A 15,672-nucleotide genomic window follows, 5' to 3' on the forward strand; every position below is an offset into this window, starting at 1 on the left:
TGAGTTTGTTATTATATTTTAAATAAATTTTGACTTTAAATGGAATCTAAACCTACCATCTACACACATTGTACCTCTATTTCTAAATGCTATGCGCCCCTATAACCCCACGGCAACATAATTCAATGCTGAAGGTATAACCAAACTAAGTTCTGGGCCGAGCCCCTATGGATAGTGGCTATATCACAGGGAGAGGGGCCACAAACCATATTAGTGATAAAAATAGGAGGAAGAGATCACCATAGCTAAACCACATGTACTAGAGGCCTCTGTCGGTGCTGCGAAAAGTCATACTACATTATGCAATTCAATTTCCTCATTCAGGCCATGCGGGGCTACTGTCCCCAAAGGTAAAGATCCAAAATTCCTCTCTTGTGCATAAAATCTGATACTTTTTACCACTATCTAGATCATTTGATATGGCCTCTATTCCGAACACTTTGAGGCCATCTGTACTACTATTATGGACCTTTTCCTTTAGAGCCTGGGTAATCATTGGCTAGTCTCTCCTGATTGCCTCTATATAAAAACAAATCATGTTGGTTAAAAATACTGTTACAAAACAAAATAAACAAAAATTATTTGTAATTCTAAAGATCTATTAAATACCTCTGACCTCACTATCAAATAACCCTATCTAAACCTACCATCTACAAGCATTGTATCTATCATCTAATTCTAAATGCTATGTGCCCCTATAACCCCACGGCAACATAATTCAATGCCGAAGGTATAACCAAACTAAGTTCTGGGCCAAGCCCCCATGGATAGTGGCTATATCACAGGGAGAGGGGCCACAGGCCTAAACCGATTAACAATAAAAATAGGAGGAAGAGATCACCATAGCTAAACCACATGCACTAGAGGCCTCTGTCGGTGCTGCGAAAAGTCATACTACATTATGCAATTCAAGTTCCTCATTCAGGCCATGCGGAGCTAGTGTCCCCAAAGGTAAAGATGCAAAAAGCTTCTCTTGTGCATAACATCTGATACTTTTTACCACTATCTAGATCATTTGATATGGCCTTTATTCCGAAGACTTTGAGACCACTTGTACTACTATTATCGACCTCCGTAAAGTGTCTTGGTCCCGAATACTTGTCTTTTTCTGTTGAAATATTGCTTCTCTGCTCATTCATCCTTATCTTTATTGGCCGTGATGTCCGACCAATATATAAGAGGCCACAGGAGCACAGGAGGCCATATATGACATAAGGCGTGCCACAGTTGATGAACTGCTTGATCTTATAGCCCCTGCCATCAACTCCGACTACATCCTTATTCCTGTGGCACATATGTACACAATTCCCACAGTTGCTATTCCCACACCTATAGCTGCCTTTTTGGTCGAAGACGGCAGTCCAAGGATTGTTAAGTCCTCTGTTCCTAATCTTCTTCACTCTACTCGGGGCAATAATGCTCCTTAGATCCTTGGGTCTCCTGAAGACTAGATGTGGGTTACGTGTGTGTAACGTTAAGCTGTTCTTCAAGATCAGGTCTGATTCTAGAATCTTTCAGTTTCTTCTGAAGATTTTTTATATAATAGTGACTTTGTTGTTAAATCTAGTGCAAAATCTTACTTGTGGTTGTTCGTCTCTATCATACTTTGTCGTTTTGTCATCCCCTGCACAGACATTATCATACAGCTGTAGATATTTTTGGGAGGCTTATTCTATGTGCTCATCTTTGTACCCCTTCTCTTTAACCACTTTGCATCCAGGCCAATTCTGAAAATGTTTCTCCTACATGTAAAATTCAGAATTTTTTTGCTAGAGAATTACATAGAACCCCCAAACATTATATATGTTTATTTTTAGCAAAGGCCCCAGAGAATACAATGGCGTTCATTGCAACTTTTTATCTCGCACGCTATTTGCTGAGCAATTTTTCGAACACTTTTTTCAATGCTTTTAAAAAAACAAAACATTAACGTTTGCCCATTAAAGTAAATTTTTTTGCATAATGTGAAAGATGAAGTTACACCAAGTAAACATGTCATGCTTAAAAATTGCACATGTTCGTGGGATGGCGCCAAACTTCGGTACGTAAAAATTCGTATAGGCGGCGCTTTACATTTTTTTACTGGTTACGTATTTTGAGTTACAGAGGAGGTCTAGAATTATTGCTCTCACTCTAACGTTCGCGGCGATACCTCACATGTGTGGTTTGAACACACCATTTTCATACGTGGGCGGGACTTACATATGCGTTCGCTGCTGCATGCGGGCACACGGGGACGGGGCGCTTTAAAAAAAATTGTTATTGTTAATTTAATTTTTATTATTTTATTTTGACACTTTAAAAAAAATATATAATTTTTTTGATCACTTTTATTCTTATTATAAGGAATGTAAACATCCCTTGTAATGCCGCGTACACACGACCGGACTTTCTGGCAGAAAAGGTCCGACGGTCTTCCCGACAGAGTTCAGGTGGAGTTCCGACAGAACAGACTTGCCCACAAACGAACGGAGCAAAGTCCTTTAGTTTTGAACATGATGACATACGACAGGACTAGAAAAGGAAGTTCAATAGCTAGTAGCCAATAGCCTTGCGTCGTATTTGGTTCGTCAGACCAGCATATAGACGAAAGGTTTTCCCCGATAGAAATTGATTCCGTCGGATAGATTTGAAACGTTCTATTTCTAGGTCCGTCTGAATTTTTGAAGAAAAAAGTCAGATGAAGCCCACACACGATCGTAATATCCAATGGAATGATTCCGTCAGACTTTTTCTGCCGGAAAGTCCGGTCGTGTGTACGCGGCATAATAGGAATATGGCACGATCAGTCCTCTTTACAGTGAGATATAAGGTCAATAAGATCCCACATCTCACCTCTAGGCTGGGAAGCCTGAAATCCCCAAAAAAAAAAAGAACGATCTCGGCTTCCCAGCTGAGGCGCCGCCATTCGTTTCGAATGGAGAGGCCGGGAGTGACATCATAACATTGCTCCCGGCCTTTGAAGATCATAGAGACTCCGGCGGACCAGATCACGATCCTGGGCCGGTGGATTCTGTCTCTGATTCACCGATGGAAGCGGTGAGTCGGTATAAGCACGGGAGGGGGGTCGTCCCCTCCCGCCGCCTGTAAGAACAATCAAGTGGTGGAACAGCTGCTATGATCATTCTTATGGTGTAGGGAATTGCTGGCATTAAAATAAGATATCTGAATGATGTCTGTAGCTGCAGGCATCATTCAGATATACCACCACAAAGTGAAGGATGTCCCTGGATGTACCTTGAGCGGGAAGTGGTTAAATTTACTTTTTAGAATCACACTTTGTTCCTCATAGTCATTTTTTAGGGTACAGGTCTGCCTAAGTCTGCAAAACTGACCAAAGGAGACATTCGTAATCCACCTAGAATGATGATGGCTGCAGGAATGAAGGTAGTAATTGCCAGCACTCGGCTGAAAATGCATTCTTGAATGGATTACTCCATTATTGTCAGCTCGTAGCTCTAGTTTAGGCTGATACGTATTCTTATACATATTTTTGGTAAAAAAACAAACGCAATAAGCGTTTGATTGGTTTGTGCAAAAGTTGTAGCGTTTACAAAATAGTTAATAGTTTTATGGCATTTTTATTAATCTTTTTTTTTTTACTAGTAATTGCTGCAATCTGAGATTTTTATTGTGACTGCGACATTATGGCGGACACATCGGACATTTTTGACCCATTTTTGGGACCATTTTCATTTATACAGCAATCAGCAATGCACTGATTCCTGTGTAAATGACACTGGCAGTGAAGGGGTTAACCACTAGAGGACAGGGTAAGGGTTAAGTGTGTCCTGGGGCGTGTTTCTAACTGTGGGGGGGATGTGGCTACATGTGACACATCGCTGATCTCTTCTCCCAATCACAGGGAGCAGAGATCAGTGGCATTGTCACTAGGCAGAACATGGAGATGCTTGTTTACATTAGCATCTCCCCGTTCTTCCTCCCCGTGAGACGATCGCGGGTATACCCGCAGCGATCAAGTCCGCGGGACCCGCGATCTGACTCACAGAGGTCCCAGCTGGCACGCATGCACCGCCGACGACGTGAACACGATGGCGCGACGACAAATTTAAAGGGACGTACTTGTACGCCCATTTGCCTGTCCATTCCATTCTGCTGGCGTACATTGGCATGCGCCGGTCAGGAACCGGTTATTAATATATACCCTGTAATAGTATATACAGTATATCTCTTCTAATAGTATTTACAGTATATCTCTTAATAGTATATACAGTATATCTCTTCTATCTGTTTTTCTAAGAATGAATTCAATATTTTGCTCCCTAACCATATATAGTTGGTTGTTTATATTTACCATTGCATAGAAATATTTAAGAATAAATTGCCTTTTTTTTAAATGACATATTAACTAAATTATACACCACACTTTTTTTAAGGTTATTAATCGATTAATCGAAACAATAATTGGCCAACTAATTGATTATGAAAATAATCGTTAGTTGCAGCCCTAGTTTAACCACTTGACCTCTGAAAGATTTACCCCCTTCATAACCAGGCCATTTTTTGCAATATGGCACTGCGTTACTTTAATGCTGTCTATAAATGAAATTTGTGTCCTTTTTTCCCCACAAATAGAGCCGTCTTTTGTAGCATTTGACCACCACTGTGTTTTTTTATTTTTTTCACTATAAACAAGAAAAGGGCGACAATTTAAAAAACAAAACAACCATTTTTTTTTGTTTCGGCTAAAAAACATATGCAATAAAAAAATTGAAAAAAAATCTAATTTCTTCAAAAATTGAGGCTAATATATATTCTACTACAAATTTTTGGTAAAAAAAATCCCAATAAGCATTTATTGATTGGTTTGCACAAAAGTTCTAGCATCTACAAACTATGTTATATGTACTTTTTTTTTTTTATATATACTGATAGCGGCTATCAGCGACTTATAGGGGGGCAACGATATTGCGGCGGATAATGAAACTTGACACTTTTTGGGAACCAGTGACACTTAATACAGCGATCAGTGCTGAAAATATACACTGTCACTGTACTAATGACACTGGCTGGGAAGGGTGAATAATCACAGCATAGCTGGGTTGCTGGCGGTGCACATGCGTGCCCCCTACCCAGAAGTGCCGGATAACATACCTAGTACGTGATCTGGCACAGCAGAGCTGCCTTGCTGCCGTACATGTAAGTCATATGGTTGGCAAGTGGTTAATGACAGGGAATCTCTTTCTTTGGCCTTTTTTCAGTCTGGTCTTGACCTGCCAGTGTCCGACTGAGGGGCAAGTTTCTGCCTCATCCATTCTCTTCCAGAAACCTCTTGCCTCACAATTATTTATCAGAACTTTTATTGGGCAGTTGCTCATATAATTCCCCCAGTTTGACCTGCTTTGTCACCTTGGGATCTCAATCTTGTGCTCTCTGTTTTTCAGAGACCCTTCCTTTGAACCAATCGAAAAGATTCCTTTGGAAGACCTCATTTGTAAGGTTGCTTTCCTGGTTTCCATTATACCCTTTAGGCATAAAGATAAAAATAGCAACTATGGTGTTACTGAGTCCCCAGGGAAGGAGGTAATGAAGGGTGATGGCCACTGGTCCCTTGGATCAGGTCTTTAGAAAGCCTAATTCGCATAAATTAGAGAAGAGGGAGAGAGGGCACACCACCTAAGTGCTCCTGTGTTGATGCTTAAATAGGAATAAGTAAATGCACTCACTTTTGTATAAATCAACTCTGCATGTAAAGATGGTCATAATTTATGTCCTTTAGGCATATTTCTGAGTTGGCAGCTCTTTTTTGAGACCAAAACTTTCCTTTTTACCAATGAGAATATTGTCCACCGTTCCCTCTGTCCTGCTCCAAAACATGACAAAGAAATTGCTTTATACTGCTTTGGTGTAGTCAGGGCTGTCAGGATCCACTTGACAGCCATAGCCTCTATTTGCAAAACTGAATCCCTACCTTTCTGGAGGTCCTCGTAAAAGACTTCCTGATCCACACTCGCTAGATGGATCAGACAACATGTTTCCAGGGCTTCCTCTGTTTCCCATCAGAGCTCATTCCATCATGGCTATTAGTGTATCTTGGGTTTTTCAGCACCAAGCATATGTATCCCAAATTTGCAAGGTTACTTCTTGGTCCTCTGTTCACATGTTCTCCAAGTCTTCTCCAAGTCTTACCAAGTGGATGTTCACGCCTCGGCTTATGCAAGCTTTTTTTACAGCAAGGTAATTCAAGCTATTATCCGAGTATTTTACTATGTTGTTGCCCACTCTGCATTTTATTGCTTGAAAATCTCATTTGAGCTATGTATACAAGTTCAGCGTCCTGTATTGTATGACCAAGATAATAGGAACTTTGACTTACCTGTATATTCTTTATCTTGGTGTACAGTATAGGACACAGGCTCCTTGCCTCTGTGTCTTGAGGAAATTTTGACAGAGTGGGCAGGATTATATGGGTAGTCTACTGCCAAGGTCTAATCACCTGGGGATAGCCTGCATATACCCATGGTCTAGGAATACAAGTTCTGTGTCCTGTTCTAGATAAATAATTTATAGGGAAGTCAAATTTCCTATGCTTACAGTCATTTTCTTTTTGTCTTATATCATACAAGTATGTATATATTTGCAATGGTTCTAATATCATTGTTGGTGCAATATCATTTTAGGAACTTTTCAGTTATGGGGCCATACTATTCAAGTAGACTGGGCAGACCCAGAAAAAGAAGTTGATGAAGAAACGATGCAGAGAGTTAAGGTCCTATATGTAAGGAATTTGATGATATCAACTACAGAAGAGACTATTAAAGCAGAGTTTAATAAATTTAAGCCTGGATCTGTTGAACGTGTCAAAAAGTTGAGGGACTATGCTTTTGTACATTTTTTTAATCGAGATGATGCCATTGCAGCAATTCCAGTAATGAATGGGAAATATATTGATGGAGCAAGTATTGAGGTTACTTTAGCTAAGCCTGCAACTAAGGATTCTATTTGGAAACAAAGAAATGGCCATTTGAGTCAGAATGGAGAAAGTTTGCTTTTGTTTGCAAATCAGGAGGAAGTATCTCAGAAATCTATTGGAAGATCTTCAATTTTACCTGCTCCTCTTAGAGGCAGAGAAAGTCCAGTATGTTCTGAGCCTGAAAGAGGCACGTATCCTTTCTATCCTGGCACAAAGCTTACCCCGATAAACGTTCAGTCTTTAAAGCCTAATCACTTTCACTCTGCTGTGATGCATCTAGAGTACTACTGTTACAAAAATAATTTGGCATTCCCTGAATACTATTTGTACTCAACTTATAGCCAGGATGAAAAACTGCTTTTGATTTATAAAGTTGTACTTCCAACTATTGGTAATAGTTCCCAGAACTGCTTCATACCTGACAGGCTATGCACCTCGTTGGAAGATGCAAAGGAATTGGCAGCACAGATTACATTGATGCATTTGGGTAAGTTTAAAATGTCTACACTGTTTTTTTAAGGGGTTGCCTGCTTTGAGCAAGGAAACAGTACTTCCATTTCAACCTTACTGGTGGTTCTCACTTTCTTGACTTCCAGCCTTTCTGGTTACTCTAATGCCACGTACACGCGATCGGAATTCCGGCCAGAAAAAGACAGATGAGAGCTTTTCATTGGAAAATGCTACCATGTGTATGCTCCATCGGAATTTAGCTGTCCGAATTTCCGCCAGCCAAAAATTTATAGCATGTTCTCAATTTTCCCGACGGAAAAACTTTCTATTGGAAATTCCGATCGTGTGTATGCAATTCCGACACACCAAAAATCATGCATGCTCAGATTCAACTACGAGACAGAAGCTACTGGCTATTGAACTTCCTTTTTCTAGTCCCATCTGAATTTCGTGTGACATGTGTAGGCAAGACAGCTTGAGCGGAATTCTGTCGGGAAAACCATCTGAGCTTTTTCCGACGAGAATTCCGATCCTGTGTAAGCGGCATTAGGAAAGATTTTTAGTGTAAAATTATTAAGGGAGGTGGAAGTGGGAAGGAGGTGGACTAGTAAGGTTGACAATGGAACTATTGTTCCCTTGCCCAAAGCAAAAGCACGTCAGCAGTAGTGACTTAGTTGTAGTCCAAAAATATTCTGATTGGACCCACACCAAAACCAGGTCTAGAGGTGCCCTGCAAGTCCTGCCACAAATGATCAATCTTTCCTGTTTTTGGCACTGTCTTCACCTCCAGAGACCTCAGATATCATATTGCTGATGACCAGATAAAATGCAATAAAATCATCTTTCAATTTTAGTCCTTATGTGTGCTCTGGCGATGGCTTGATATTTCTCATTGGCAATCATAGTTCAAAAAAAAAGCCAGAGAATAAACTAAAGCAACAGAACTCTGAAGTACATGTTTAAAATAAATTGTAGCTTTTTATTTATTACTAGCTATAGTCATCAATGACCACAGTTCTACTTTAGCAAGGTGAATAAAGTATAATTGTAACACCATGCACTTCATGGAAGCATATTTAGTAGATGGTCTTAGAGCACCACTGTTGAGTTGATAAGAGTGTAATGCACATGAGTGTAAAATCCAGTGTAAAAATCTGTCCGTTTTTTAGCAGAACAAAAAAAGAAAGGTGTGTGTATAGCCAGTCTAACCGACACTTATCTTTGTTGCATGCTTAAAGCTGATCTCCAGCTTTTAGTAAAGTTTAAGTTCACCTTTACAGAAAATCTGTAAGGTGACCTTACACTGGACCCCCTCCCCATTCCTCCTGATCCCACTGTATCAGACTGCCATGATCCCCTGCTATCAGACACAGAAAAGCCGCTTCACCAGTCCAGTGATTTGAAATCCAGACGGCTTTCTCTCCTCTCCTTGCAGTGCTGACAGTAGAAGCTAAATGGCTTCTGATTAGTCTGTGCCATCCATGTGACAGTGCTGGCCATTTAGAATCCCTGCAGTCCATACTGCCTAAGCGTTACGGAGACAAGGTTAAGCCGTGGGGAAATTTCAAATCCCAGGACCGGTGAATCGGATTTCCGTGTCTGACAGTGAGGGAATGTGGCAGTCTGGTACAGCTGGGTGGATGTGGAGGGGACCCAGTGTAAGGTTACCTTACAGACGTTCTGTAAAAGTGAACTTGCACTTTAAATATTTAGTTTGGACCAAGCTGGTCTAACCGACCTGTTATCTTCACTAACAGTTGCAATGGCTGTGTGTTCTGTATAAACCGTATGTAGCCTCAGGTACATTCAGTATACAGCGCTGTGTTCTGACAGTGGGACAAGAACTTACGGTTCTAATCCCAGAAGAAAATCGTGTAGGGGTGAGCAGTGATCACCCATTCATAGGAAGCTTTGTATTCTATGAACCGTGACATCATACATTCACCATTCCACCTCAGCCAAACAGAGGAAGCTTTGTATTCACTCATATACTTGATTTTGTTCTGGGGGTGAAATGGGAAGTTCCTATCCCACTGCCCAAATACAGTGCTATATACTATAGCTGAGGCTACATACAGTTTATACAGTGTTCCATGTGACGTTTATACAGTGCTGTTAGTAAAGGTAATAGTTCTTTGGACCACCTTGGTCCAAACAAACTACATTTTACTAAAACCTAGTGTATGGTCAGCCCTAGGGCAAGGACGTGATGGCACTTAGACAGCCCATAGATGATTCTTTTTTTTTTTTTTTTTTTTCGTTCAACCTGATTCCCCTTCACATTCGAGGAGGATTAGGGAATCCTCCCACTCTGTCATTGTATTCTGACAGCAGGGAACTTCAGAATACACTGATCAGTGCTGCTGGCTATAGCTCTGTAGATCAGCTACTTTACAGCCACCCTGCCCTACGAAATTCTGCTGGCCCCTCCTGAACCAGCTGAATTTCAATCAATCTATGACCAGCTTTAAACTTGACTTACAAAAAAGTTGATGCCCCTTCTTCTCATTACTCATTCTCAATTCTCATTACTACAATATCTATGAAGAAGCATCACTGTCACCATATGCTGCACTCCTGATCTGGACTGCCTTCTTCTCATCTTCATTACATTGGGAGGCAGTGTATTGCAGTTCACAGAAGATAACTTGCAAAAGCTGATAACATTGTTTTATATATCAGGTCAGTGAACAGGAAGTTGCAAGAAAACAAATGCAGTCGCCACATCTACAGTAATATGCTATACATTACATTTTTGTTCTTAGGTTTAGATATTCTTTCATTGTAGGGATAACCAGCAAATATAATGTGTAAATGTTTGAATGTTTCTATATAAACAAGCTAAGTTTATGTTCTTTACAGGCTACAGTATCTGCCGTGGTTCAGCAAATAACCTATCACCAGTGAATACTGCTTTCTCAGCTGGAACAGCAAATGTAATCCCGTATACATCTAAAACCTACTCCTGCCCCAACTACTCAGTTTCACCTCCCTTGACTTTGGCTAATGGAAACCACACGGAGCAGAGGCTTTTTATTTCTAATCAGGCTTCTTATTTCTGAAAATGTATGCAGTACTTTGAAAGATTTTATTTGTTTATAGTTTTTATTTATCTGTTTAGTGTATGTGTGTGTGTATGTATAGACATACAAACTTCTATCAGAAGAGCCCTTTGTGTTTCTATGAGTTTTATCGTAAGGTGGCTCTTTCATTATGTTTTCTCTTAATAAGAACCTATATTGAAGAAGAATCGAGACTACCATTAATGACATCTCCTAAAAAAACCTGGCTGCCATTCTAGGTCATTATGGCATTTAGTACTTGAATTTGCTGACTTGGAAAATGTATGTAAATCAGGAGTTCTGGCTTGTATACTTGTTCCATGTCAGCATCTCAAAGTATTGTAGCCCATCGATAGCTAAGAAACTATACTTCTTAGAAGTAGTACAGCAAAGGCAACCTTTTTGTTTACTCTGTACGTGGATTGCTTTAATAAGTTGTGCATTATCTACAAACTGACTGGTGTGCTGATTGTTGAAAACAGGAGTTAACTTAGACATGCCAACCATAGTAACCATTTATAAGGCATTTTGAATTGAGAACTGCTTAGTTGCAGTCGGCTAATATGTTACTTTTAATACTGTTTTAAAGTCCAAATATTGCGTTTGTGGAGAATTGTATTATTGTGTGTGTGTGGGGGGGATTGTAAAATATGGGGAAAAAAACATTTGATTTTTGAAAGGGGTTCATTTATATAGAATTTGCATAGCCATGGGCCCAGTGCAAGTGTATGTAAATTTCTGTGTAAATAGGGCAAAAAATGAATGCAAAGAAGCTATAGCCTGAGCTTTCAAATGTAAATCATTGGCACTTGGCCACTAGATGGAGCTAAGTATCACAGAAATTTGCTATAATACTAAAGAGGAAATAAACCCTTGTGGGTTTTACTTCCTCTTTATTTCCCTGCAAAGGTAAAGCATAATGGGCTATTCGCATAGTAGCCCATTATGTGTCACTTACCTGAAACCAAAGCCTGCTAGCAGGGAGCGTCCATCTTCGCCCTTCTTCCTTCCGGGGCTGCAAACGCCTGCTCTATGACTGGCCGGAGTCACGTGATGTAACTCCCATCTGGTTACAATGTATAGCATATTTACATTTGTTTTTTGCCCCATTCGCACAGAAGAAATGTACATGCACTTTCATTGGCCAAATGGCTGTGTGGATTCTTTATAAATGAAGCCCCCCTAATGTATGGCCAAACAGCAATTCACCAAATTCAGACTTTTATACTCTCTCATTTGATTTGGATTACAGACACTAATAATTAAAGCTGAGTGTGTCTTTTCTATCATATTACGGACATTCAAAAAGTCAAAGGGGTATTCGTTTTTATCTGAAGTTATTAATTCTTGTAATGGGTTACCTACACTAGTGGACATTATCATCAGTTATCTGTTAAATGTTTGATTATGAAGTTAGTTAATTTATTATTGGGTTTCGAAGTTTCATACATTTCAGCATTTAAAGGTAATGCATTTAGGACGTCAGTATTTAAAGTGTTAACCTAAAAAAATAGAGATTCCGTTCCTTAAAGCAGATTAAACAGCACAGCGCTTGTGCTGTCTAATCTGCTCCATTCCAAACTGTAAAAAACCTGGCGGATCCTGCCACTTACTGTGTTCCCCTCTCTGTGCTGACCACAATAATCAGGGCTGCTGAGCCACTGTCATCTGCAGCTCTCCTCTGTGCTCTCCTATCACCCCCTTCCTCTCTGCCTGTAGGCTCCATGTCTGTGTCTTTGTCTCTGCCTCCCCCCACTGTTATTGGTAGAAAAATAAAGGTTATAAATAGTTACTGCCAGCCCTGCTATTAAAGCTAGGCATATCACACTGTACAAGTCTTTTATTAAAATGAGGCATGTAAATACCTTTTTAGAGCTATCTTCATGCCAGTCACGTGACTCACGGCCACTCTACACCTCCGATACAGGGCTACTGCGGGAGGGGCTGAGTGGTCATGTGACCTCCCGGCTGAGGGAGATCTCGGACCCTCCTGCAGTAGCCCTGTACCAGAGCCGGGAATCACGTGATCGGCCTGAGGATAGCTCTAAAAAGCTATTTAAATGCCTCATTTTAATAAAAGGTTTATACAGTGTAGTATGCCTAGCTACAATAGAGGGGCTGGCAGTGATTTAAACTTTTGTGTTAAACAGTTTAAGATAGTTGGTAATGCTAGATCAACTCACTTTTTGTCTCGGGTCATGTTAGAAACGTTTCACATTAATGTGAAAGTGGATCCCTGCTTTAGGCCCCTTTCACACAGGGCGGACTCTGATTAGATCAGCAGAGGATCTGTCCGCTGTATGGTTCCTGCCGGCTGACAGCTATCCATAGATATATGATGGCGGTCTTAGGAAATATGAATTTTGAGTCAGGAAAAATAGTTCAGTGCAGTTTTACAAAGCAGTCTTGATAAGAGGACTAGTCGGTGGAATTGGTTGGTTTGTGTTGCATGAAGAATATTTTTACATCTCTTTTTTCATTTTAGGTTAATTGAATGATCTTGCACAATATGCACAAGTTTGTGGATCAACATTTCTCTCCCTGGAAGTATTGTTTGTGTATTATCTAAAAAGAGGCAGTTATTTTCTAATCTGTATTCTTGTATTCTAATCTGTATTGTTTATTTCAGTAGAAATGTGTAGTGCGTTTTGAATGATCCTTTGTGTAAAACTGTACAACTCGGGCAAGCTCTGTTTTATGATTATGGCAAACCTAAGTCCATTTATTCAGATGCAATGCATTGCTGTTGAATTTGAATAGATGAAATGTGTGACCAGTTGGCCTTTGATTCTTTAGTAAAGATGAGGTGGGTTGTGAATGTGTGCTCTGTGTGTACGTGCACAAACAGGCACCCACTATACCATTTAGGTAAACAAATTGCCATAAACTGTCACTATAACTTCCTTCATGTTCTTAAGCGTGTTATATTGTGTACTATTTTCATATATACATCAGGGAGAGTTATTGTGAATTATTTAAATATAAAAATTAAAGCATGGCTGACATAATATGTAGCAACTAACCAGATTTAAATTTGCATTAGAAAATCAAGGGATAAAACCACCCAAAACTGCCATTTTGATTTTTGGTAGAGGCTGGGGAGTTAATAACTTCTTGTATATACCTCTTGAGGATCCTGTTAGTGTGATAATTTTGTTTATGGACCCGTGCACCTTCTGAATCCATTGTGAGGGCGCTTTCCGCTCTGTTCCCAAATGGACAGGAACAAGTCAGTCACAATTGGTGGCTTAAAGTTCTCCCTGTTGGTATATTCATTCACTGACTCATCAGGGTCCACCTATCATACTTTTTGGGTAGACTGACCTGTTAATGTTTAAATCTGGTTAGATGTTGCTCTTACCTCAGACAGTTTTGTGAACCAGTTTTCATATCATTTCATTTTCACAATATATAGTGAAAATCTCCAGTCAAACCAAGCTGAGAAAAAAACCTATAACTCTTTACAGTATCATTCAGTAATCATCGCTTAAAGCGGTATTAAACCCAGAACCAAAAATGGAATATTGCAACGTTCCAATCATTAGGTGTGGTGGCTGTATTAGCTTTTGTTTTGTTTTTTTCCAGCTTTTTCTCTGTTTTCACCTTCTAATCTGACCAGTAACATTCCTCCTGTATTAGGCTGCATTCACACCTGGGCGATTCTACTCACGATTTCAATGCCATTCATTTTACACCCAAAAATGTGGTGCGGTTGGGCCACAATTGTCGCACGATAAACCGCATCACATGAAGCTTGACGCCCAAAAGTACTGAACTTTTTTTTGGACGACAAGCATCATGCAATGCATTTTGCAACGATTGCAAAGCAATATATCATGCGATATTTGTGGTCCAACCACACCGCGTTTTTAGATGCCAAAGTGTTTTGAAATTGCTGGCCTAATCGTGGCAATTAAAAACGCCCAGGTGTGAGTGCAGCCTTATGCCCTGTACACACAGTAGTATTTTCCAACTACAAAATCCATGGGATTTTTTTCCGACTGATGGCTTAAACTTGATCACACAAAGTTGGTCGGAAATTCCGAACGTCAAGAACGCGATGGAGTACAATACGTTCGATGAGATGAGAAAAATGAAGTTCAATAGCCAGTGCTGCTCTTCTACTTAATTCCGAGCATGCTTTGTGCATCGGAATTGTGTACACACGCTCGGAATTTCCGACAACGGATTTTGTTGTCGGAAAATTTGAGAACCAGATCTCAAATTTTGTGTAACGGAAATTCCTATGGAAAATGTGTGATGGAGCCTACAAACGGTCGGAATTTCCGACAACAAGGTCCTATCACACATTTTCGTCAGAAATTCCAACCGTGTATACAGGGCATAAGAGTGCTCCCACTCTGGATAAAGGAGCTGCAGCATTGTCAGTCGGGGGGGGGGGGGGGGGGGTTTAGAAACTACTAGCAGATTTAGATACACTAAAAAATTGAAGTCAATTTTTTCTTCTTTTTGAGTAAAAGTTTTACTTACATTGATCAATTTTATTTATTTATTATATGGTTTGCCTCAACTGCTACATCTGCAAAAGAGCTTGTTCTATTTAAAAAACAATAGACTTACTGGCCAGAACACCAGGTGAAAACATGGGAAAGAAAGCCTAAAAAAGAAAACTAATGCTGCCATCACATTTAATTATTGGTAAGCTGCAATATAATGTTTGCTTTTGGGTTTAATACCACTTTATTAAATACTTTATACAGTTTGGTAATTTTTTCCATTTTCTGATAGAGCCATAAACAGCAGTAAAATTTGTTTTACAGTAGAATTGGGGACAGATTAGAACAGCAGTCAGGCTTTTATTGTGGTCAGTGTCTCTTTTAGGGATACTTCCCTTATTAAAAACTAAAGTAAATAGTTTTAGCTGGAATTGAGGTTTAAGTTGCCTCTTTGCTTCGGATCCTACACTTCCCATGTTTGACATCAATGCATTTATTCAGTACACTGGCCGAAGAAGAGAAAAATTTCATTTAGAAGGGCCATTTTAAATTAAGAATCAAGCTAGCTGTTTCTATGGAATGAAGAAGCACCGAAAACAGCCACCTGTGACAAAAAGTATAAAAACAAAAAAAAATTAAAAAAGTGACATATTTTCAGGGAACAAGTGAATGTAAGTTTGTTTTTCAAAAGGGAAAGCTGTCTTTAATTCTAAGATTGCTGCAATGATTTGCAATAATGAATAGAGCATGATGTAAATTCTGTAGTGCT

The 15,672-nt window shown here is 39.7% G+C and overlaps 1 protein-coding gene across 1 annotated transcript in view; it reads left to right on the forward strand.

Moving 5' to 3' along the window:
- The window catches only part of RBM46 (RNA binding motif protein 46), an 88,192-nt gene extending 73,369 nt beyond the window's left edge, over positions 1 to 14,823 (forward strand). The window contains exons 4-6 of the mRNA XM_077477084.1: positions 6,642 to 7,421; positions 10,247 to 10,450; positions 12,932 to 14,823. Of these exons, the coding sequence (XP_077333210.1) occupies positions 6,642 to 7,421; positions 10,247 to 10,446 (980 nt within the window). The 3' untranslated portion in view covers positions 10,447 to 10,450; positions 12,932 to 14,823. The remainder of the gene's footprint in view (positions 1 to 6,641; positions 7,422 to 10,246; positions 10,451 to 12,931) is intronic.
- Positions 14,824 to 15,672: the final 849 nt, after the last annotated feature.

The sequence above is a fragment of the Lithobates pipiens genome, unplaced genomic scaffold (assembly GCF_037356315.1).
Source record: "Lithobates pipiens isolate NorthernLeopardFrog02 unplaced genomic scaffold, aLitPip1_a1.2 Scaffold_13, whole genome shotgun sequence".
NCBI lineage: Eukaryota > Metazoa > Chordata > Amphibia > Anura > Ranidae > Lithobates > Lithobates pipiens.